This window comes from Malaclemys terrapin, chromosome 1, assembly GCF_027887155.1.
Source record: "Malaclemys terrapin pileata isolate rMalTer1 chromosome 1, rMalTer1.hap1, whole genome shotgun sequence".
Lineage (NCBI taxonomy): Eukaryota > Metazoa > Chordata > Testudines > Emydidae > Malaclemys > Malaclemys terrapin.
The window spans coordinates 149,480,898-149,505,980 of NC_071505.1; the positions used below are offsets into that span (position 1 = coordinate 149,480,898).

General features: G+C 48.4%; 1 protein-coding gene across 4 annotated transcripts; it reads right to left on the reverse strand.

Annotated features, from left to right (window-relative positions):
• Positions 1-327: 327 nt before the first annotated feature.
• LOC128845169 (galactosylgalactosylxylosylprotein 3-beta-glucuronosyltransferase 1-like) lies at positions 328-24,119 on the reverse strand. Of its 4 annotated transcripts, none has more exons than XM_054043558.1 (6): positions 24,038-24,119; positions 22,226-22,374; positions 19,036-19,571; positions 16,667-16,963; positions 15,986-16,093; positions 328-898 (listed from the first exon to the last, which is right to left on the reverse strand). In XM_054043558.1, exons 2-5 carry the CDS (start codon positions 22,335-22,337, stop codon positions 16,007-16,009), a joined length of 1,032 nt encoding a protein of 343 aa, XP_053899533.1. In that variant the 5' UTR covers positions 22,338-22,374; positions 24,038-24,119; the 3' UTR covers positions 328-898; positions 15,986-16,006. The 4 variants fall into 4 exon arrangements, with proteins under 4 accessions (XP_053899533.1, XP_053899552.1, XP_053899542.1 ...); XM_054043567.1 differs by lacking the exon at positions 328-898 and adding an exon at positions 11,372-11,932; XM_054043555.1 differs by lacking the exons at positions 328-898; positions 15,986-16,093 and having other exon boundaries at positions 16,487-16,963.
• Between the last annotated feature and the right edge of the window lie 964 nt (positions 24,120-25,083).

Sequence of the window (25,083 nt, forward strand, 5' to 3'; positions counted from 1 at the left end):
CCCATTGCTATTGCTGCTTGCTGTGTGCTCCACAATCTCTGTGAGAGTAAGGGGGAGACCTTTATGGCAAGGTGGGAGGCTGAGGCAAATCGCCTGGCCGCTGATTATGCGCAGCCAGACACCAGGATGATTAGAAGAGCACACCAGGAAGCGCTGCGCATCAGAGAAGCTTTGAAAACCAGTTTCATGACTGGCCAGGCCACGGTGTGAAAGTTCTGTTTTTTTCTCCTTGATGAAAACCCGCCCCCTTGATTGGCTCATTCCCTGTAAGCAAACCACACTCCCCCATTCGATCACAGCTTGCTTTCAAAGTAAATAAAGTCACTATCATTTAAAAATCATGCATTCTTTATTAATTGATTATAAACATAGGGAGAGAACTGACAAGGTAGCCCGGGTGGGGTTTGGGAGGCGGATAGGAGGGAAGGAAAAGGCCACTTCAAAAGTTCAAAATAATGACAGCCTTTTGCTTGGGCTGTCCACTGGGGTGGAGTGGGCGGGTGCACGGAGCCTTCCCCCCCTGCGTTCTTACACGTCTGGGTGAGGAGGCTATGGAACATGGTGAGGGGGGAGGGCGGTTATACAGGGGCTGCAGCGGCACTCTGATCCTGCTGCCGTTCCTGAAGCTCCACCAGACGCCAGAGCATGTCCGTTTGATCACGCAGCAGCCCCAGCGTTGCAGTTTGCCACCTCTCATCTCGGGTGTCCCTCATGGCCTCACGTTCACTGGCATCTTTCCTGTACTTTGATACCGTGTCCTTCCACTCATTCAGATGAGCTCTTTCATTGCGGGTCGATTGCATGATTTCAGAAAACATGTCGTCTTGCGTGCGTTTTTTTTGCTGCCTTATCTGAGATAGCCTTCGGGACAGAAGTGGGAGGCTTGAAAAATTTGCAGCTGCGGGAGGGAGGGAAAAAAGAGAGAGAAGTATTTAAAAAGATACATTTTACAGAACAATGCTTAAATTCTTTCACGGTGAACAACACTATTCACATTACATAGCACATGTTATTTCGGTACAAGGTCACATTTTGCATCTTATATTGAGTGCCTGCGGCTTTGGTGTTAGAGATCACAGACGCAGGGCTGGGCAACAGAATTCGGCTTGCATGCGGCCATGGTAAGCCATTGTCTTTCGGCTTCTGCAACCTTCATAAAAGCAGCGCCCTCCTTTCCCATACCAAGCAAACCCCATTGTGTGCTGCGGTTTTCCTGTTAACGTGCAGCAGCAGAAACCAAACTAACCCCCCCCACACCCATCCAATTCTCTGGGATGATCGCTTTACCCCTCCCCCCACCGCGTGGCTGGTATAAGGGAAGATCCCTGCAGAAAGCAAACTAACCCCCTCCATCTAATTCTTTGGGATGATCGCTTTACCCCTCCCTACAACCGCGTGGCTGATATCAGGGAAGATCCCTGCCAGCCAATCACGAAAAGCTCAGTGCCAATGATTCCACCTCCACCCCCTGCTTGGCTAACTGCAGGGAAGGATTTCTTTTCAGCCACAGGCAAACAGGCCAGTAGGAACGGCCACCTTTGTCCACTTAATTAAATTCCTGTATTTCAACTAAGTTACCATGAACGATATCACTCTCCTGAGGATAACACAGCGAGATAAAGAACGGATGTTGCTTGAATGCCAGCAAACACCGGGACCATACGCTGCCAGGCTTTGTCATGCAATGATACCAGATTACTTGCTACTAGCATGGCGTGGTCAAGTGTCCTACCATGGAAGACGGAATAAGGCTGCACTGCCCAGAAACCTTCTGCAAAGGCTTTTGGAGTACTTCATGGAGGAGAGCTTCATGGAGATGTCCCTGGAGGATTTCCGCTCCATCCCCAGACACGTTAACAGACTTTTCCAGTAGCTGTACTGGCCGCGAATGCATCCCAAGTCCTCAGGGCAAATTAATCATTAAAAAACGCTTGCTTTTAAACCATGTTTTATATTTACAAAAGTACACTCACCAGAGGTTCCTACCATGGCCTCATTGTCTGGGATAATGCCTTGGGAGGGTTGGGAGGGTACTTCAGTCAAGCTGAGAAAAAGATCCTGACTGTTGGGGAGAACGGAGTGCTGTGTGCTCTCCACAAGCTCGACATCCTCCTCCTCCTCATCATCTTCCCCGTCCGCAGACTCCTCAGGCATGGCTGAGAGTACTCCCTCCTCGGAATCCACGGTCAGAGGTGGGGTAGTGGTGGCGGCCCCCCCTAGAATTGCATGCAGCTCAGCATAGAAGCGGCATGTCTGTGGCTCTGACCCGGAGCAACCGTTTGCCTCCTTTGTTTTTTGATAGGCTTGTCTGAGCTCCTTAACTTTCACGTGGCACTGATGTGAGTCCCTATTGTGGCCTCTCTCCATCATGCCCTTGGAGATTTTTTCAAATGTTTTGGCATTTCGTCTTTTGGAACGTAGTTCTGCTAGCACGGAATCCTCTTCCCATATAGCGATCAGATCCAGTACCTCCCAGACAGTCCATGCTGGTGCTCTTTTTTGATTCTCGGACTGCATGGTTACCTGTGCTGATGAGCTCTGCGTGGTCACCTGTGCTCTCCATGCTGGGCAAACAGGAAATGAAATTCAAAAGTTCGTGGGGCTTTTCCTGTCTACCTGGCCAGGGCATCCGAGTTCAGATTGCTGTCCAGAGCAGTCACAATGGTGCACTGTGGGATAGCTCCCGGAGGCCAATACCGTTGAATTGTGTCCACACTAACCCTAATTTGAAATGTCAATGTCAATTTCGGCGCTACTCCCCTCGTCGGGGAGGAGTACAGAAATCAATTTTAAGAACCCTTTATGTCAAAGTAAATGGCTTCGTTGTGTGGACGGGTGCAGGGTTAATTTGATTTAACACTGCTAAATTCGACCTAAACTCATAGTGTAGACCAGGCCTATGTGTGAGAACAGCAGTGAGAAACACCAGCGAGAAGCTGAGAAAGAAGCAGCATAAAGCTAAGGATACAGTCATAGGAGCACTGGTAACATGACCCTGAAAAAAGGTTGAGAGCGCTCTTTTGGGCTAAGCGCTAGCTGGAAAGGGGCTTGGAACTGTGAGCTAAGAAACTGTCTCCTGTTATTTGAGTCCCTGTGTTTAAAAACAAACAAAAAAACCCAACCAAAACAGGCTTTTGTACATTCTTTGTAAATAAACATCAAAGAAATATGACTCATCATCCATTTCTGCTCCTAACTGTACCCCACAGGACCACAAAAACTGGCTAACTGCTTGGGTTAAAAAGGGGTAACACTGTACTGTCAGGATGTTTGAGTCACCTGGACCCTTTGCCCCAAGCTCCCATTAAACCAGAAGCAAGACCCATTGTTTCCCAGCCATTTTCGCTTGAATGACTGAACCAGAATCCCTCTCCACACATCCCCCAAATAATGAGGAAGTTTGGATTTGGGATCTGCAGCTGGGTCAGAACTTCCTGGCTCCATCCCAGGCCAAACCGCTGAGCCGGTCACCATTTCCCACTGTGAATGCTGCTTTAGAAACCTGCGATGTCTGGAAAGAAAAGTTAACTTGACTGCTTAAAAAAAAATTAACTGGCTCCACTGAAGTGTGCTAGGGAGATGGCAGGCATTTTAAAAACGCCTGAGCTCAGCTGCAGTGGCATGGGGGGAAGGAGGAGAGAAACAATGCTAGAGTGGCTATTTAAGCACCAGGCGCAGGGCTATCTTCACAGCCAACGGTCTGTCTTTCTCATTTTCATGCAGCTGCCTGAGAAATTAAACGCCTGTGTGTGTGTGTGTGTGTGTGTCTATCTATCTATAAAATGCAGAACTTCAGCAGAGCCTGAAATTAAGTTTGTGCAAGGGACTGTGGACATCTCAGGGGGGCTTCACTGTCCCCCTCCCTCCAAGCGTAATTTCACCTCGAACTTGACACCAGAATGAGAAAAGTACCTCACACCATTTAATGAGATTCATTCTTTTTCACTTTCTCTCTCTTTCTCCCCCATGGGACCTATACCAGGCCTTGTTCCCCTGTGAAAAGCAGCACAGTGGTTGTCTGCCTTAATCCCAGGGGCGGCTAATTAATGCAGAGGCCAGGTCTGGCTCCTTAGTTAAAGGTGAGGTGATAACTACCTCCCTTAGAGGTGTGTTCTCAGGGGATGGCCCTTGTTGCCATGCTGTCATGAGAAGGGGGTTCTGTCCATTGGCTTTTATGAGTGAGTTATGTACTTGAGGACTTCAAAAAAACTACCCCTAGGAGGATTGCCGGTGTCTAGTTTGGTTTGCTGCTCCACACAGGTGGTATCTTTTGCAGTGAATTCTGAGTTCTGTTGGGACAGGATAGGAGGGCCATTGGTGCAGCGAGATGCAAATGGCACTGCCAGTGGGCTCCGGGGGGGGGGGGCAGCTGATGCTCCCCTATAGGGATAGTGTCAGGGAGAGTGGAGGGCAGCTTTAATCCCTTCACTGTAAAAGCCCTCAGCTGCCTGACCCATGCGGTGCAATCCTCCTTTGGGGATCTTGTTTGTGGGCTGCATGCTCCACAGTGCGAAGGAGGTTTTGGCTGCCTTACACTGCTGCAATCTCCTTTTGGGGAGGATTTTCCACTTCACCAGGGTATTTGCTGCCTTCTGGCAATACAGACCCTAGAGCAGGGGTGGCCAAACTACGAGCTGCATGTGGCTCTTTTATAGTTAAAGTGCGGCTCGCAGAGCCCCCTACGTCCCCACTCTATTCTCCACCTACCAGACTGGGGTGGGGGGAGCTCAGGGCTTCTGCCCTGTGGCAGGGTGGTGGCACTAAGAGCTTCTGCCCTGCAGGGAGGGGGGTCTCAGGGCTTCAGGCCCGCGGGAGGCACTTGCCGGGGCTTGGGGCTTCAGCAGGAGTGGGCTGAAGTCCTCAGCCCTGGCAACTGAGCCCGGCTCTCGAACTTCTGAAGATTATCATATGTGGCTCAGAGGGTCAGTAAGTTTGGCCATCCTGGCGCTATACTCATAGCTGGCAAGTCCCATGTTGCTTCTTATGTGACCTGTCTGCAGATGTGAACATGTGACATAACTAAGTGGGCCTTTGCTGGGGGGGAGAGGGGGGCAGTTCCAGCTCCCAGGCCTCCAACTCCACGTATTCTTCACTACCCCTCTCTCCCTTCCAGGCTTGGCCTTGCAGGGATGGAGAAGGGAAGGGGAAAGTGGAGCCCCCCTGAGTTGCTGGACTCTTTCTGCTCCCTCTTCCCCAATCCTGTGAGAATGGTGCCTCTGCTCCTCAAAACTCCTCTCCCTCCTGAGGGGAGGGGTGAGAACATTGCCTGCCTCCCGCAGCAGCCCTGATTGGCTGCTCTTCTCCAGGAGGCAGGGCAGTGGGGAAAGCAGCCAATCAGAGGGGACTTCTGACCCCGCCCTCCCAGGCAGGGCTGAAGTTCTCCCATGATGGCAGGCACCTCTGGATTCATCTTGAGACTGGCTGCAGCAGTGGCCAAAATCATGTTACTCCTGATGAACTCCTAGGAGTGGGCAACACTGTTATCAGTGATTATACCATTGGTTCAGGAAGCCCTCACCTTTCTGTTAAAGTAGAGCCCACATGCCACATATTAATACAGAGCTTGTCTATGTGACTATGCCCCCACCCATCTGTGATTGTGTGGAGCATCTCCTATTCATCATCAGGTGGACTCATGTGCTCTCCCATTCACCATCACTCAGCCCTCATCTTCCCACCCATTCCTGATCACACAGCCCCCACTTCCCACAGGTGAAGGTGTTTGGGGCTCAGCGAGGGGGGAGGGGTCTAGGTGCAGGGGAGGTGGGGTTCATTTGGGTGAGGATACAGGTGGTTGGGGATCAGTGGGGAGGGTGTCTGGGGGGGGCTCATTGGGGTGGTACAGATGCAGGGGGGGTGGGGCTTGTCAGGGTGAGGGTTTGATAGGCCTGCTTAACAGGAAGGCCCAGCTTCTGCCAATGTGATGCCGCATGCTGGGCTTCAGCTTCCCCCCTGCCTCCACTTCCCCCATCCCCTTCTCTTCCCCAGCCCATGCCCTTTCCCCTTCCCCACCGCTCCATCTCCTCCCCAGGCTTGGGGGGCAGGGGGGAAACTGCCAGCACGAGCTGGCGGAGTGGAGCAGGTTGGGGCTGGGTTGCTCCACTTCCTGCCGCCCAGTGATTGCAGGGTGGGCCCGACCCCATGCTCATGGGGCAGCGGGAAGTAGAGTGATCCAGACCCAGCCCGCTCCTCTCTGCTCCCCTGGCTCCTGGACTGGGGGGGAGGGGAGAACTGCCCCCCAGCACTCACGGGCAGCGTGGCTGGGAGCCAGCAGAGCGGGCTGGGGCCAGGTCGCTCCACTTCCCGCCACCTAGTGAGTGCAGGGCGGGCCCGACCCCTGCTGCAGTCTCCCAGGATGCGTAACTCAAGGGAGGATGTTTGGGGGTAAGGGGCAGAGTGGGGGTGGAACAGGGGTGGGAAGAGGCGGGGCGGGGGCAGCTTTCCTGGCCAGTTCAGCCGGCCGGGGGATCGGGCTGGCCGGGGCCCCTTCTAACTCTGGGCCCAGGGCCATGGCGCCGTAAACCCGGTACTGTTCACAACTGTACAAGCCAGACCCTCTCTCCCATTTGCAGTTGCCTTGATCCAATCCTCTGATTCACAGCTGTGGAACACTCCTGTGGAAATCACAGCAATTGCTTGCATGGAAAAGTAATATTAGGAAAGTAGTTCATGTATTTTTAACTTATTTTAATCTGATTTAGCAGGTGGAAACATTGAGGAGTATTAGAACCATGGAAAAAGCTAGCTCACCACAGACCAAGTGTTCTGTGGTCCATAGTTTGGGATTTACTGCCTTAGCATTTCTGTGCCAGTCCCGTAGGGCCTGAGATTGGCCTCCCTCCTAGAATAGTAAACCAAAACATATACAAAATGCAGTGTGCAGAAGAACTGAAGGGAGAAAGATTTCAGATGGAGAAGAACCAGGTTTTCAGCTTTTGTAAACCTTTCCTGGTCCCTCCTGTTCCACCTTGCGATTCAGAACTGACTGTCCTTACATATCCATATCCCACTCATCCACTTCCTTAATTGTATTGCCCCCTCCCTGAGTGAAGACAAACAGGCAACTCATCAGTGATGGCTTCTTAGGGGTAAGCAGCACCAACCCTGGTTTGCATCTCTTAGTGTCTTTTTTATGGGTCACTTTAGTTTTCAATGTCACCAGCCTTAAGGACCATGCCACCTTAAGATCAGGTTGGGGTGGAGAAGCCATGATCTGAGGAATTTAGACAATGAAATCATCTTCCCCTCCATCTTATCCCTCACCCCCATCACATCTGCAGCCTCCACAGCCCTGGAGGAAGGAAACTGTATACTACCTTTCCTCCCTCATGGCTCTAGCATCAGATGAAGACTATACTCAAGAGAAGGCCCTTGGAAACCTTCTGACTTAGAACAGAGGCTCCCTCCACAGTATATTCTCTATTATAAAGTCACTGCCTTTTTTCTGGAAGGAGGCAGCTGCTTGCACTGTAAGCAAGACCACAGTTCTATACTGACCATTTCACAGCATATTTAATAATGCCCCAGTACAATTCATTATAAACAAATGACTTCCTGGCCATTCTCTCTTTCTTGTTAACATTATTTTTTGCTATTACAACAGGAAAGGTTAATAATATTCATTGTTTGGTGACTCCAATGCATTTCAGAGAATATGAATATCAGACATTAATATTCTGCTTAAATCCAGGGGCTGTGATGCTTTTCCCACACTGTAAGTACAGCAAACCAGACCCACAGTTTCCCGTTATTCCAGTCCTGTATCCACCCTTCCCAACTCCAACTATGCATCTCAAACCTGACTTGCAGCACTCACTGCTGTCCCACTCTTGGGACCTTTCTGAAAAGCTGCCATCCTAACATGTGGCACCTCTTGCTCTTCCAGTTCTTGACCTCCTCATAGCTCTGCAAATGCACCCGAGTTCCTACTAGCACTCTCTGCTACCCTTAGTCTCTTCTATGAAGAAACAACCAGTTGTGCAGACTGATAGAATGGTCTTGTGATTACGGACCCCCAGACTGGACTGTAGCCTGATGCAATTACTGGCTCTACTACTGAGACCTATCCATGTTGGTTAGGGATGTGATTTTTGCCAACACAGCTGTTCTGGCAAAAGTTTTTTTGCTGGTGTAGCTTATTGTGCTTGGGAGACTGGTATAGGCTATCCCAGCAAAAGGATTATTTTTTTGCCATAGAAGGCCAGTCTACACTTAAAATTTAGACCAACATAGCTATGGAACTCGGGGTTCTGAAAAATCCACAACCCTGAATGCCGTAGATATGCCAGCCTAACCCTCAGTGTAGATGCAGCTAGGTCAATGGAAGAATTTACTTGGAAGTTTACTTGGTGCTGCCTCAGTGCAGGGGGCTGGACTTGATGACCTCCTGAGGTCCCTTCTAGCCCTATATTTCTATGAGTCTATGATTCTATGTAGAATGCGTCCGTCAACCTAGCTCCATCACTCAGGGAGGTGGTGTTCCTACAGCAACAGAAAAAAACCTTTCTTTGCGGTAGGCTGCATCTACCCTAGAGAGTTACGCTGGCACTGTAGCTATGCCATTATAGTCTTTGTAGTGTAGACATGGCCAAAGCTGTGTCTACACTACAAGGATGTGCCGGCATGGCTACACTGGTTTAGGTATAACGGCAAATCTTTCAAGTGTAGACAAATTCTCAGGCCAAGTCTACACGGGCAACGCCTTGCTGGTATAGCTACACTTGTATACTATACCGGCAAAGTGCTTCTAGTGTGGACACAGCTTATACTGACAAAACTGTACTTTTGCTGGTATAGCTTACTCCAGCCTCCCGAGTGAACTAAGTTATCCCAGACAAAGCACAGTTTTGCTGGCATAACTGCATCTCCCTATGGGCCTTGGTCAGCACAGCTCTGTCAGTCAGAGATCACACCTTGTCACACCCCTGACCAACACAGCTATGCCAGCAAGAAGTCTATAGTGTAGAGTTGGCCTCCGTCTCTCAGTGTCTCAGTTCCCCATATGTAAAATGGGGAAAATAATACTTTGCTTTCTCGCAGGATTTCTGTGAGAATAAAAAAATCCACCAGTGCCTGGGAGATGCTCAGTTACTATGGTGATGAGGGCCATGTAAGAACCTAGATAGAAACATTCACTAGGTACTACACTCAGAGCAACTCCATTGTTTTACTTAGGGCCCTAAGCAAGGCTTGAACCAGAGTCTACAATTCTCCTTAGTTAACGGGTTTTACTGAACAATGTCACTTCCTCTTCCCCTAGTGGAGGGGCACCCTGGCCCCATGGGAAAGTGAAAGATCTTAAATCAGCCCCTTTATTTCCTTTCTCTTGCTCGTTCATTTATACCAGAAACAAAGGAGGCAAAAAGGTCACTTTCTCTTTTTAATGCTGGTGTCAGTCTAGTGCTGGTGAAAGGAGCTATCCTATGTGATGACTGGGATTGGTGGGTTGGGCCCACCTGAATGAAAGGCCCACCCACTCAGGTGAGAGAGGGACCGCAGAGCTCAGACAATGGACAATCCTAGAGACTGACCACCTCTGGATCCAGGATAGGTACAGCATGGGCAATGGCAGAGAAAGGCTTCCCTCACGACCCCCCTGCCATTGTGCCACACCCCTGCCCTGGAAGGACTCTTTCTAGGAGCAAGTGCGGAGTTCAGTCTCCAGGGCCTATTCACTTCTTCGCCTCCAAACTGAGATGGCCAAAATGGTGGCCAGTTAGTGGACATCGACCCATTTGGGCACTGGCCAGAGACCCTCCAAACTCAAACTGAAGCCTCTCTCCGTTTCTCTATTTGCCACCCATTACATTATCTCTCGTGCCTTCTGTTCAGATATGTTTCATCTCTCTTCCGCTTTCCCTTTTACACTTGCTCCCTTCGAAGTGAGCAGTGGAAGTTTTGCTACTGACTTCCTTGAGAGTGGGACAAGGCCCATCTCTACTCCTCAGATATTTTTAGTGGTCCTTTTCTCAGGAGCTTCCCAAAATTCTATGGTGGGCATGTTCTGACTGGGGCAAGCACTTGCACACATTCGGTCCAGGCTACGACTGCTGGAAGAGTGGGAAAATTTGACACACTCTTAAGGCTGCATGTCCCTCTCACATAAAGCATCTTTCTTTCCCTTATAATTTACTCCCCATATTACTGTGCTTCTGATTATTTTGCTGATTAAAGACCTCAGTTAAAAAAAATAAGAAATATGATATTTCAGCAGTGAATGCAAGATCTGCCATTCCTCAGTGAGATCTAGAAGAGTGTGGGATAACAGGGGAGGAAAAAATCTCTTTCATAACCATGTTAGATGAGCCAGGTTAAAAACCAGGAAATAGGCAGAAAAGGACCATAATTTAAATAAGCCAACAAATAGATAAATTGCCTGCCTGCCCAAATTTTTTGGTGGTGGCTCAGTTACTCATAACATGTCCTGCTCCAATTCCCCCAGCCATGAAAAGCTTCAACGCATTTTGAAAGCCTGGGGCTTTGTTTTTTTATGGCGTGAGGGAAAATTGTTTCCAAGGTGTGATGAAAGGGCATTTTTAGGATTGTTCAAGGACTCTTCCTGTAGAAATCTGAGTAACAACCTCCCTCCCACACACTCACTGTACAAACACTTGTGCTTTAAATCCTGTTCAGCCTCCGTTCCTATTGCCTTCTCTTTCTTTGAATTCTATCCAGGCTGCCTGTGTCCTGCCCCACCAGGGGAATGAGGCTTGCTCCAGACTGGACACAGTCCTTTCTCTGCTCACGCCGGCATTCTTCTCAAAGTTCAGTCCTTGTCACTTTCACTGCTGTTTAGTTGCCATTTACTGTCTCCTCACTTCCAGTTCCTCAAGGTTTGTTTCTTGATGGTGATGTTCTCTGTCCCACTGATCTTCCTCACAGAGGGTGATCAGAGACTTATGGTTCTTCACTGTCCATTCCCCTCCACTTCTTAGAGATCTGGTTCTAGACTGGAGTTTAGAGAAGAATTCCATATATACAATCCAAGACTTTTTATCAACTCAAATGTTTCATGCTAGTGCAACAAGGATTCCAGGGCTGGGGACAGGGCTTTAAAGTCCATCCAGGCACTGTCCCCTGCTTTCCAGTGTCGGAGAGAACACACAGCAAGACAGCCTATGAGGCACAGGAGCTGTGAGGTCCTACCTCTCCCTGGCATGGGAGAAGGTGTTTATCCAAAGAACTCAGCACATGAAGATTTGACACTGTGTGGCCCCAGTTTCCAAACACGGAGCCCAGTTCTCTGTTGAGGTTCTCAAATCAGCACCTAGGCACCCAATTCCTTAGAGGAGATGCCTAAGTGCCTCCTTGAGCTCTGAAATGTAGAATTAAGTACTCTCACTTAGACCCCTGCCCAAGAGTGTCTCAGACAGACAGCCCTGCCAAGCATTGCGTCTTCAGAAGGACACCCCTCAGGTTGGATTTGCTTTCACACGGTTTTGAAAACAACCCTGTCTTATGCTGGTGGATTTCCCCTTGTGCTTTCACGAGATCTCCCTCCTCCGAATCCTCAAAGCCTTGCGGAAGCTCAAATTTCATGTCCTCGCTGGGGGACCCAGGATGCACACTAAGTGTTCTGTCCACTGGACAGCCCGGATGCTATTGCTTCAGCCCAAAGATGGCACAGTGGGGATTTTAGATTGTTTCTGATGAAGTTGCCTTCCAACAAGTGATTGAAAACACAGGACCCAGGAGACCTCTTGCAGCCAGGGATTGGTGGCCAGTGCATAAAGTCAAAGCTGAAATTCTGTATGGTCATGGGGTACCGCACGAGCCCTGACCTGGTTTTTACTGACTTTGGGGCGGTGGGGGTGTTGGTAGACATGGCCATAACCCGGGCACTCCTCCAAGGTTTCAACAAAGTGCTGAGCAAAGCTGGTGAAGTGGGAGGCTGCTGTTGACACATCTCAGGAGTAAACTGTCCCCTGTACCCCTGCAGAACCAAACAAAAAATGGAGTAAGAAAGGTATGGATGCAGACAAAATGCCTCGAGACTGCATCCCACACACTGTATCAGGAGACCCAGGATGTTTCCTCGGCTCAGTTCAACACTTTCTATCCCAATTTATTGAAAGAGGGACAGTGGTTGTATTCTTTAAACATGTTATAGCCTGGGACAAGTCCCAGGGTTGGAGGGCATGGTTGGGTACCCTTTATGCTACAAAGTGCCATAACTGAGTCAAGGGGCAATTGTATTGTCACTGGGTTCTTTGACATGGCTGTAACTCAAGCGTGGATGGGTGTTAGCCAGGGTTAAATCACAGTTCTCTAAAGCAGCACTATCATTTTTTTCCCTGTCCACACAGGCAAGAAGAAGCCATATAACAAGGATACCGTGTAACACTGTACTTAAGGATGGTTATTTTATATAGCATATGAAGTGTTGACTCTAATCAATACACAGGCCCAGAAGAGAGACGGATGATATAAAATGTAACGGTAGATTAGACAGAACACCTGAGCAGTTCTCACACACATGCCTGCTGCAAAGAAAAAAAAAAGAGGTTTGTGTTCTTTTTTGTTCCTTTATGATGCAAGAAGGGGGCCTAAAGGGTTGGTAAAACAGAATAATGTTTTCCCCCTTCCCTGTTTTTTTTTTTTTTTTTTTTTAATAATAGAAGGACGGCATCCCTGTTTTTTTCTGGAGGACTTATTGGGGGTCTCAGAAATGTGGCTTGTGAGCTTTCTTAAGCTCTTAATTCACAGGGCAGGGGAACTGCATGTTTAACAGAGAGTGCTTTTCTCTGAAGTGTGTTTGTAAATAGGTATTTATTAGTAATCATATAATATACAGCTCGCTCATATGCTGATTTTCATCACTAGATCTCAAAGTATTAACCAACACAATTTTTTAAAAAGCCTTTTAAGGAGGCTGAATGATAACCACTTCTCCTCTCAACTAATCACATAGGGTGAGATTCGATGTTTTGCCTCTTAGAGGTCCAATCCAGACCTTGTAGCCTAGGAGGAGGAGGTGCCATGGTGGCATTAAGCCATCGTTGAGTGTTCCTTATCTAGAGCTGCTCTGGGGCCCCTAATTTAGATAACCCTAGGAATTTCCCCCATCTCTGACCCACCCCTCCTACCCCCAGTCCTCCCCAGCACACCCCCAGTGCCAAGGTTTGCAGGTGGTCCTCAAAGAACATCCTTATAGCTGTCTTCTGCAGTGCCTGCACTGAGAGAATCCGTCACGGGCCAGGTATGGGTTTTTTAGGGCCCCTTTATGTCATTCCTGTCCTTTTGCCTAGCATAAAGGGGTTGGAGTGGGGGCTGAGGACCTCACTAAAGGTCCTTAATCCTACCAGTTCTTCAGTCCTCCATAGAGTACACCAAGGTGAGCAAAATCAGAATTTCTAGTGCAGAAACTAGCAGAAACTTTTTAAACTTCCAGGCCTTTTTTTATCCCTCATAAACAAGGAAGACAAAGACATGGGTATAATTGTTTTGCCCTTTTTATGTCCCTTTTAACATGGATAATACGGTGTTCTCTCACAGATTCACACCACACTGCACTCATTTGGCGAGGCACCATCAATGGTACGGGGGCATATGATAAGGAGGAAGTAGATGGTATTCATGGCTGTACCTGCTGAAGTGAGGTCTACATGACTCGTATGTCACCTTGCACTGTGCCTGTGGTATCCAAGAGAAGTGCACCCCACTGCAGCCTGTGCCAGGAAGCCTTGCAAATAGTCTGACAGGGAGCTAATCAAGTGTTGAATCCAGCAGCAAGCAGTGTCTGCCTGGGTCCTTATTCCCAGGATCTAAGCTATCACAGTGAAGGGAAGGGAGACTTCCAAGAGGCACTGGACCCTGCCGGAGAGATCTAACCCATACCAGGGACAAATCCCCAGGCGAGAGACACCACATGTTTACTAAAAGACAAAAATATGCCTAGTACTACAGCTGCAGAAGCCTGAATCAAATGAGGGAGAAATATTTTACCTGTGTCTTCTCCACACCCGACTCTACAAACTTGAGTCTAGGTACGCTCTGAAACACAACGGGTCTGATATCAGGGACAGTGACAAAAAACGCAAATGGGGATCTCAGATGTTTAGCACAGTCACCACTGATGGTGCTGGGTTAAAATTTTAAGTGGAGGCACTGCAGCGTGGTCTGGCTCTCGATGTACTTCCCAATGCAGTCTCCCTTGCCTGAGGCTGCTGGGCTTTTCAATGAAGTGTCTTCATGCCAAATATCTGCTGCTTTGGAGATCCCTACTGGAATGGGGGTTACACACAGCCTGGAATATTGGAGCAGTTGCCCTTGAATGGACCCTGAAGATGTTGAGTCCATTTCACTGTTGGTGTAAGTGGGCACTGAAGTCAACTGCCCCTGTTGGCACCAGCTGAGAATCTGGCCTACATGAGCTAGATAGGACAGTCACAGAAAGGGACAAAACTCTTTCCAGTAGTGAAGCCACTGGCGGTGCATGAATATCTCAGCCCTATCTGGGCTGCAGATTGTTTCTTATAACAAATTATTTGCAGGAAACCATCCCTCAGATAGTATGTGGCACGGGCATGGCATTTGTTATAGAGGATGACTCAGTGCCTGATCAGGGATAAAATGAGAGAGGGAGAGAGCAGCATACAGAAGAGAAAGAGTGTCCCTTTTGGTGCACAATAGTGGAGAAAGGTATAACCTACATGACCGCCATCCATAATGGAGTACGCTGCACAACAGAATATGTAGCCAGAACAGTACCTATCAGTCTGTTTATATAGGGGAGAGGGAGTTCTATGGCTGCCCATGACCATGAGATCTCAGTGTCTTCCGTGACAAGTGAGTGACAAGCACCATTTCAGCTGATACACCAGGGACTGAACTAGGGACCCCCACAGCTAAACACAACAGTCTCTACAGCTTGAGCTAGAGCCAGCTAAAGAAGCCCCAGTCCTCTGCGTCTCGGGCCCAGAGCGGGACCTGTAACACACTGACCGCCGAGGGGTTACAGATGCACAGCCCTGATGTACGCTGCTGCTGCGCGCAAAAGCTGAGTTTTTACTCTTCATTTTCCAGTGGTTCAGCAATGGTGGGAGTGATGGTGTGGACAGGGCTCGAGGCAGCCTTGGCATGATCAGCACTAGTTCAAAGCAGGTCTAGATGACACAGTGATTAAGACACTGGCAGCTACCAACTTCTTGCCTACGCTAGAGCTGCCATTATTGTTACCACTGATAGAGCTGAACTGGGGAGTGAGGGGGCTGTTTTTGACAAAGAAACCTAGTGTAGACAAAAACTAGGGGACAACACTGCTGACAAAGGGAGCACATGCACATGGTCTCAAGGCACTCAGCATACTGCTTCTTGCAACAGATGTGTGCCATGGCAGAAAGTGCAGTGTCAAATAAAGCAGCTTGACAGAAGAGGTCTCTGCAATGATCAGGGGGGAGAAAATCCTCTCTTGTAGGCTGCAGTGAGGTTATGTAGCCCTCCTGTGACTGTAGTCCTTGGGTTCTAGCAACCCCTCACAGTTGCCGTGCATTGGCAGGACATTGGCCACTGGACCCTGCAATTGATGGAAATCTCACAAGCTCAGCTGGATTTGAAGGTTTTTTTCTGCTGTAACCGTGGAAATCTTGCCAGATCAGTCATGTCATAAGAATTGGGTCACATCAGAATCAGAACCAGAACCAGAAAAACCCTTCTGGATTTGGTTTTGACATGGAACCAAAACCTCAGGGACAGATATTGATCCATGAATTCAAACCCCAGGCCACCAGAAATCCAAAGCGTGTTGGGAAATTTGGTGTTTGTCACATTAGTCCCTTCCAGTAACCACCAGCAGTCACTGGAACTACGTTCAGCAGCAAGAGCAAGCCACTGAGGTCATTCAGTCATTGTCGATAGAACCATTCTCAACAGATCAAATAAGAGACCGGTCTGGGGCCGGTGTGTCTGTGGACTAGGCTGCACTTAGATGTTTACAGAGAGATATTAACAAGAACAGTACAAAGGTCAAAGGCACAGGGATACTCACAGCCTGGGTCTGTCTCTCCTTTTACACCTCCATCCTTAGGTCCGAAAATCCATGTTTGCCTTCATTAGCTAGCATTGGCCTCTCGGTCCTGGTGTGCCAGACCAAAACCTACAGAGAAACACACCGAGAGTTCACAGGTGGTTTGGATTCCATGGATAAATCAAGACCAGCAATCCCAGTGTGTTAGTTCCTGAACCGTTAGGGCTCCAAAATATGTTAGGTGTCTGAATGAAAGCGACGTCAGAGTTTATTAGAGCTCTTATACCCAACAAATTAATATGCACATAAATGAAACAAACAATAACAATGAAGAGAGATGAGCCTGACACCAGATCAATCTTCCACTACAAACCCTGGAATTGGGGAGGGAATCAGGATCTGAATTCTGCAGCTGGGACCCACCTCTAATACTATAATTATAATGCATAATAACCATAATGCCTCTTTGGACTCATACGGTTTTTCATCTGCAAAGCACTTCACAGACATTAACTGATCTGCCTAACTATTGTTCTGTGCTAATGTGCTTTGGTGTAAGGTCAGGTGCAATGGAGAATGGGAAGGACCGTGACAGGGGGAGCAGGGGGCTGAAATGCTGGGGTGGAGGGAGGGAGTATATCGGAGGTTTAATGTAGACCCCAGAAGGGGGAGCTGTGCTTTGAAATCCCTTGTCATGCTGACCTTTGTGCAGTTGGCTGCTTTGGGCTCCAGTCCATCCATAGTCACCAAATCCTTCAGCAAGCTGCTTTCTTGGTAGCCTCCTTTAATTCCCTCCAGCTTGAAAGTGGCTTGAGGCCTCTCCAAGATCAGTCTGATGCTGACTGCAAATCCAGCCATGTCAATAGCAAAGGGCCGGTTAGGGTCAAAAACCACCTTCCAGCCCACCACTTTCCCCGCTGGGCTCACTATGGGAGACTCGTACCTCAGACCCCCAGCGAAGGCCACTGGCCATACGGATACCCTCCTCGTATAGCGCATCTGTGTGCCAGAGAGAAGCAGTGCAGTGAAAGGTTCAATGCTGTCATTTCACCCCCACCTCCCTATGTATACCATGCCCCTACTGCTCTATCCCCCTTTGACTCCTTTCCCCCAGCATCACCTGCGCGAACCACCCTGCTTTAACTCCTTGCATCCTTCTCCTTTTCATTCTTTGCCTCCTGTCTTCTCACTTCCACCCTCCAGAATGCCCCAGGCTTTCCCCCATCCTTTACTCTCCACCTCATCCTTATGATCACCCCCACTCCTCCTGCCCACTAAAGTGCTTTGTTGACTTTGTACTTGTACCTTCTCAACACCCTGCTCTGATGCTCACATGCCCACCTTCCCATCCCCCAGCCCCTTCTTCACAACGCTGAAATCAAAGCAACCCCATTCTCATCACCCTACCTTCCCATTGTCCCCACTCACCCTCACTCCCATTCATCCCCTTCATCATCCCATCACTAAGAGGTAAATCTCTCCTTATTCACGACCACAGCAGCAATCTCACTTTCTTCCGTTTTATGGACACTTGGTATCCACCACCTGTGTCTTCCTATGCAACCAAATGGCTCTTGGAAGGATACTCTGTCCACCAACACTATGGGCCAGGGAGGTGATATTGCAATGCCCTGGAGGTCTGAGGTCACTTTTACTTCCCTCTCCTCCTCTTCCTTCCAATCATTCTCCTCCGCTCAACACCTGACTGTTCCACCGCCCTTTAACCTCCAATCATCTGCCATCTACTGTCCCCCAGAGACAGAGGGGGAAAGACAGAGTCCTACCCTCCTCCCAGAATGTTCAGATCCTCTCTAACCTCTTATTGGCCTTGTGTTGATTGTTCCTTAGAAACATGAATATTCCCAGTGCTGTTAAACCACCTAAACCTGACCAGGCCTCCAGATTCCTACTAATCATTCCAACTGACTCCACCCTATGACTGACTTAAGCAGTCTCCACAGCCAGCCACCCTCTTCTGACACTCCCTTGCCCTCATCCCCAGCAACCTTCTCTGTGCTCTCACCCGTACCGTCCATGGCCACCTCCTAGAAGTGTGTGGGGCTCCCTAAGAGTGCCCACAGGGGATGCAGGAAAGGATGAACTAATGAAGGATGATGAGGCTTCTTGTCCTCCTCAAGGAGACCAAAATAACTTTTGAGGATTGGAAACGGGGTCTATAGGATAACTTGGGCACGTGTGTTTCGGGTGGTGCCCTACACTTTGGTGAACCTTACTGGATGATCATCCCCTTGAGTTTGCAATATACTGGAAAACTCAGAGCAATTGGCTTTCCCATAAAATTTCTGGTTTGGCTTCCTGCTTCTAGCTGGGCTGGAAATACCATGAGAATAGCCCTTTCTCATTGCATGCTTGTTCTTCTTCTCCTAGCTGGGGCCCAGAATATAGTGGAACGAGGAAAGGGAAACAATGGGGGATTGGAAAGTTGAACAAACTTTTTCCAACCTCCATAAAGTGCTCAAGGGCAGGTTTGAGTTTTGAGTGAAGTTTTTGTTTGGGGCTTGTTTAAACCAACTCAGTTCACCCTGACCCTCCACTGGTCTACAGCATTCACTCTACAACACCTCCCAGAACAGACTTTGTAAGAGGAGCCTTTCACCATGGGCACAAAGGCTTAGCACCATGTCCTGGCACCAGCATGGTCATGTGACTTAGCAGGGGCTAAAGCGGGATGGAATTGTCCATGCAGATCACAGAGCAGCTGTGGAGTTGCCCTGTATCTGCATCCCATGGCTGGAGCACTCCTTCCTCACTGGGAAAAAATGGCTGGTACATTTGCAAAGCTATCAGCTTTCTGGCCTCACTTGCCCTGTACCCAACCACCTTGCATGTGAAGGCAGAGGGAGCCCCGGTGGAGCAGAGCTCCATGGCACACACTGATGTGGAGCCCTTGACTGGGGCTACCAAATCCTCCTCCCTCTTGGTGCAGGAGAACTATGCTAGTACCACTGGGTTGGGGTCCTTTGTAACTGCAGAACACAGGGCAGGATCTAGTCTTTATGGGCGACAGCTACATTTTGTTCTTCTCTTTCATGAAGCGCAATGGCTCCTACCTCCTCGAAGAGCTCCAGGCTGTAGGTGTTATCATCATCAGCAAAGTACACAACCCCTTGTGGTGGCTGTGTGTTGTTGAAGCTGTCTCTTAGCCAGTGCAGCCCCAGGTTCCTCTGCAGTGTCCCCCTTGGCTTGTGGGATGGGATCCAGGGTCCGCTCATCTTCAGACTCTGCGGGCTCTCCACATTCAGGTGGGTGAAATTGAGCCCCGCCTTCTCCAGCAGGTTGGACACCAGGTTGGTCCTCCGGGGTGAGTCCTCCACCACCACCCAGTGCAGGTTCTGCACATGTAGGAAGGTGTTGGCTAGCCGGGTCAGCTCAGCCTTCTGCACCGGCCTGGTGTAGGTGGGCGTGATTACAAAGATGGTCGGGAGAGTGTCCGACCAGGGAGGAGGCCGGGAATACACATAGTTCTGGATGACTTTTGGAGCCACCCCCGAGGCTTGCTGCCAGCTGCATGATGGGAGCCCTTCTTCCCGCAACGGGGATGTACCGTTGAAGCGAGCTTTAGCTGTGGCATTTTCATCTGTCTCTTCTGAGGCAAAAAGAAGATGGAAGTTAGGGACTAAAACACAGCCTGATAACCGCTACATTAGGTGACATTTGATAACTATCTATGATCTATCTGGGGCAAGAGCCCTGGGTCTACAACATTTTCATTCTGCATTTTCACTTCATAAGAGAATGATCCTTTCATAGGCCCATTTCTCCCCTCCCCCTACTGCTTGGTTCTCAAGAGGTTTCACCCTGCAGATTACTTGTGGTCCATGGAGAATAGATTGAGAACTACACAGGTGGGACCTTTATGAATGTGTGAATGGTAGGACATGAGCTCCTCCTGACCTAGCCTGTTCAGGGCTGGAAGATGTGCCAAATGTCAGCGGAAAGGAAATTTTGCCTAGACTTCACTTGTGGCGCTGATGGTACAAGGTAAGAGTAATCTCTTTACAGGCAATCTACAGCCAACAAACACGAAGCGTGTTAGATATGTCAGAACTGTGCTAAACTTACATTCCTAAAGCTGAAATAATTTGTATAGGGGCTGGGTCGTGAACCAAACTCTTGGGTCTGAACAACCCTGAGGTTCAGGGAAATGTGCCATAAAGCAGAGTTTCTGCAGCTTTATCATATTGCGCATCACTTCTTCAGATGGAGAGATTCTCAGCCGTGCCTCCCCTCCCAACCTCTGAAACTACAGCAACCATATTGCTTGGTTACTTGAAAACCCTGCATCCGCTCTAGTGAAGAGACTACATGGAAATAAACAGCTTTAATGTGATGAATGTGTCACCCTGTTTTGTAACTGTGCTCTTTGTTTCTCCACCCTGATTTAAAATTCATTAGGTCTTTGGAAAGAGGAAACTCTAAATGAGTCTCAGGCAGGGTACAGCAGTGGAGGAGGTCACTGCAGCAGGTTGAAAAATGGAAAATCATTTTTGTAAACGATTTAAAAAAATTCCGAAGTCATTTCCTTCTGCAGTTTTCGAAAGGGAAAGATGATAAATGTTTGTGCCATACACCCGGGGTACAATCTGGAATTGCGGTGCTATTTTGAGGTACAGAGGGTCACAATGTGTATTGGAAATTTTTCATTAAAATGCATTTTTTTGTTTTTCATTTTTCTCCCTTTCTCCCCTCCCGACTCCTGACATTTTACTTTTGAAAAAAGAGAGGGGGAAAGGACAAAAGGGGGAGAGGAAAAAACAACAACGTTAAACAGAAAAACAACCAAAAAGTTCATTTTCCAAAAAATTAATTCAAATTTCTAAATTAGAAAAAAGGCCATGTTTTGTTAAAAAATGTGGTGGTTGAAAAATTCAGATAGGATCTACAAGCCACTGCAATCTATGCCCTCTCAGTGTGGTGCTCTGTCCTCCTCTAGTGATGGCTAAGCCATCTATCAATGAGTCTGCCAGAGCATTGACTCTTAGCCCAAGCAGTAGAGGTTCATGCACTAAGATCCAGAGGTCACAAATTCAGTCCCAGCTGCCGATGACCCGTCCAGGGATGCTGACGTTACAAGTGGGGTTACATAATGTTATTGGTTGATGGCTGACACGTCACTCTATGACTGAATCAGCCCTGTGGCCTAGATGGAAAAGCTCTGTGACCCACCCATGCATTGCAGAGCGGTGTGAGAACTGGAGCTCCACTGTGGTTGTTACCTCTGTGCTGAGTGGTAGCACACTTTGGAGCTTTGCAGTGGGCCATCTTTTGTTTGGAAGAGGAAATCCAGGACACAGACTCCAGGTATTTCCTGTTAGTCTATCTTTATTCACAAAATGGACCCCAGTCCTGTTTACTTTGAACAGAGATGGCAAAAACAACAGCAAACTGCACACAAGCAACTCCATTTGCAGAAACCAGCCAAGTCAACACTATGTCCCATTCCGTAACCAGAAAGCAGCTGTCTCTCTTACCCATAGCCCCTTACCCATAGCCCTACCTTCAGCCTGCAGGCTGATCCTGAGTCCTGCCTGCTCCCTGTATTTTACCTTAGCTCAAAGTTACATAGCAAGACTGTATGAAGTCCATTATTCTCAATACTAAGCATGGGCTAGTTCAGTTGGGCCTGGGTGTTAACTCTCTCAGATTTGTTTCCTAAATTATCCCACCAGTTCAACACCATTGGTTGTAGCAAAGAAGGGGATTAATAGCATAGTCAGGACTCCAGGTACGTGTTTAAAGCCCCATGCCATCTAACTCTGCTTAGAGCAGGGCTACATGATACAACGCCAAAACATCAGCAGCTTCTCCTATGGTGGGAGGGTTTACAGAAAAATCCTACTGTAGACTAGTTGCTCTGCTGCACAAAAGAATTCCTCAAGCAGACTGGCCCAGATCCCCAAAGGTATTTAGGCACCTAGAGCCCACTAAAATCAATGGGACTTACGTGCCTAAAAACCTTTGAGGATCTGGGCCATTCAGCCATAGTGTCTAGCGTGGGCTTCTCTCTCAGACTTCCCGCAAACAACGGAGAGTGTTCTTAAGGACTGCCTGCCTGATTGCAGAAGTCAGTCCCTGAGGGGTCCTTTGGGCAAGTTTCTCTTTGTTTCACCCTTTCTGTGAAGCGTTTCCTATCAAGCGCTCACATCAATAATTCCTTGCATGCATTTCAGGAACACCCTGGCTGTGACACTGTTATGATCAAACCATAACCGTGTGAAGAGCAGAGTCGCTTGCACTTACTTCTCAGCAGGATGAGGTAGCGGGTGGCTGGGTACTGATGCCACAAGGTTAGAAGAAGAGCCCATGGCAAAACGATCAGGAGTGTGGTCAGAAGGTTACGTCTCCTTAGCATGCTGCAAAGAGCTTCCAACGCCCAGGCATCTCCTTACCTTTCAGAACAGAGTATGGAGTAAGCTACCTGGTACTTGTACAGAGAGTGACAGATACCAGCAAAGGCTAGCTCAGTGCTAACAGACTAGGTCCAGCTCACCTAGGGTTGGATCCTGAATGGTGCCGAGCACTCTGGCCTTGATCCAGCAATGCATTTAAGCCCATGTTTAAATTTAAGCATGTGACTGGTCTCATCACTCTCCAGAACTGAGCCATTAAGGTATTTTATCTGCCTGCCACAACTGGTTCAAATACTACAGAGTGCAAGCTTCCATGTAATTTTTTTAAAGAACAAGTTTTTAGCCTTGATGGTTGTGAAGAATACCTCCCAAATGTGAATTTAGGATACCCAATGCACAGTTGTTTGCCTTCCTGAATCTGCAGGCAATCTGAAACAACAGCCCGAAGAGAGCTGTTAGTGAACCCATTCATCCCAAGGGGGTAACTTCTAAGCCCTATAGTGACACTTCAGCTAGTTGAAAATTTGACTCTTGAGGTACCGAATTTGTAGCATTACTGCTGTTGTGCGTCAGACCTGAATAACTGCAGAGCAAATGGACAAAGGATGGATACAGCAATGGGCTGAAGGATGCCTACTATTCTTTTTTCTAATTTAATTTTAATTCAGCTTCCTTATACATATTAATTCTAATACAGGCTTTACAGTCACATTCTGTTTTTTGCACAGGTCCCCTGCCTCATTCAACGCACAGCAAAGATGGTGTTCACCGCTTGGGTAGTTAATCAATGTATCTTTTTATCCCCCTCAATCATTGTCTGGCCCCTGCATTATATATGACACATCATCCAAACCATGCACTACATATGGAATTATTAATCTCCTCGTGGAGTTTTCTATGGCTCTCATCACCATGGAATCTGAGTGCTTCACAGGTATTAATTAATTTACCTTTAAAACATCCCTATGAAAGGAGGGGAACTGAGGCACAGAGTCATTAAAGCCCACATTTTCAGGACGGGCCACTAATTTAGGGTGCTTCATTCATTGGGTGTCCAACTTGAGACATCTTCGGCCTGAATTTTCACAATTGCTGAGCACCTACCAAAGGTGCTGGAACCAGCAGTGCAGGGGATGCTGCTGCACCCCGACTGGAAGCAGTTTCCATTATATACAGGGTTTATAGTTTGGTTCGATGGCTCTCAGCACCCTCACTTTATAAATTGTTCCAGCGCCCCTGACAGCTACAGCTACTGTTGACTTCAATATGGATTGTGAGTGATCCACACTTCTGAAAATCAGGTCCTAGGGTTCTCAGGTTGGGCAGCCAATTAACAAAGTATCCAAAATTAGTGGCCACTTCTGAAAACATTGATGGAAGTGACTTGCTCGCCATCACACAGAAAGTCCATGGCGGAAACAAGGACACAATTCAGATGCCAATTTTGGGTCATAACCAAAGACCATCCTTTTTCTTCCAGAAGTCCCCAGCCTCATTTACCATACAACTTCCAGCATCTCCTTTCAGCTCTATGGATGCAGAAGCTCCCAGTCCCATTATTAAATGAGCAGCCTGTGCCATGCCACAGGCAGCAAAAGCCAAGCATAGTAATGGAGATTTAATCTTTCTGCAGCACCGCAATCCATGTTCACACACTGAGTTGCACAGCAGCAACACTGCCTGTTGTCAGCTGAGGACTCACCACTGTCGTTGTCAGCAGAGTGCCTCACTGTTGAGCGGTTTTGAGACCAGCGTGTGCCAGACTTTGCTCCCCTTGTTCTCCTGAGGCTGGTTCCTCGGGGAGTCTTCTCAGGTGCTGAGCGCATGTATTGAGCCCTTCCCAGTGGGCCTCTTCCCGCATGCCTATCTACCAGACAGTGGCTGCACCAGTGCTCCCCCTGGAGGCCTAAAGGAATAAAATTTTCATTAGCCACAAAGACTGAGGTTTCGCCTGTGCAATAAAAGCAGTGACTGTGACCATGCTTCCTGAGAACCATAGAGCTGCTGCTACCAGCTTGGCCCCTGAACTCCCAACACTCCCAGCTCCCCTTCCTGCTCTTCCAGGTAAAGAGCCTGTGGAGGGGCAGTGCCCTGATACCAGTATGGTGGGAGAGAGGGAGCTTAGCACATTAGCTGAGTGACCCGAGTGCGAGTCCCTTCTCTACCACAGATTTCTTGTGTGACCCTGGGCAAGTCACTCAGTCTCTCTGTGCCTCAGTTCCCCATGTTTGAAATGGGGATAATGGCTCTTCCCTAGCTCACACGGGTGGTGTGAGGATAAATATATTACAGGCTGCAAGGCACTGTGCTACTACAGTAACGGGTCCATGTAAGCACCAGAGATAGATAGCAGGGGGCATGACAGTAAGTGTAGGTTTGAGTCCTCCTGGGACCAAGACTTTAACCTTTTCATTACTTTTATATTATTGTGATTATTATTATTATTAATGATTAATAATAATAAATAACAATAAATAACTCCCACACAGAGGTGAGATGGGAGTTGTTTCCCTTCCTCACATTATGAAGCAGGTGGTCTCAGATATGTGGGGTAGGAGGCAGGAGCTCAGGGGCCAACCTAACAGGGACACCGCTACATCCACGGCTGGCCCCTTTGTGTTTTGTGGAGCGCTGATAGCAAGTACAGCATTGTGTGGCTATAAAGGAAGACAGTGTAACTTACTGGCTCAGTATATGTGACCAGGCTGCCTTCTAGCGGCTGGGTCCTAAGCAAGGATAAGGGACCTA

Coding starts and splice junctions, on each gene's coding strand:
- LOC128845169 (XM_054043555.1), bottom strand. CDS start 22,337: ATGCTAAGGAGACGTAACCTTCTGACCACACTCCTGATCGTTTTGCCA. Junction 19,572..22,225: donor CTACCTCATCCTGCTGAGAA/GTAAGTGCAAGC, acceptor TTTTTGCCTCAG/AAGAGACAGATGAAAATGCC. Junction 16,964..19,035: donor GCCTGGAGCTCTTCGAGGAG/GTAGGAGCCATT, acceptor TCTGGCACACAG/ATGCGCTATACGAGGAGGGT.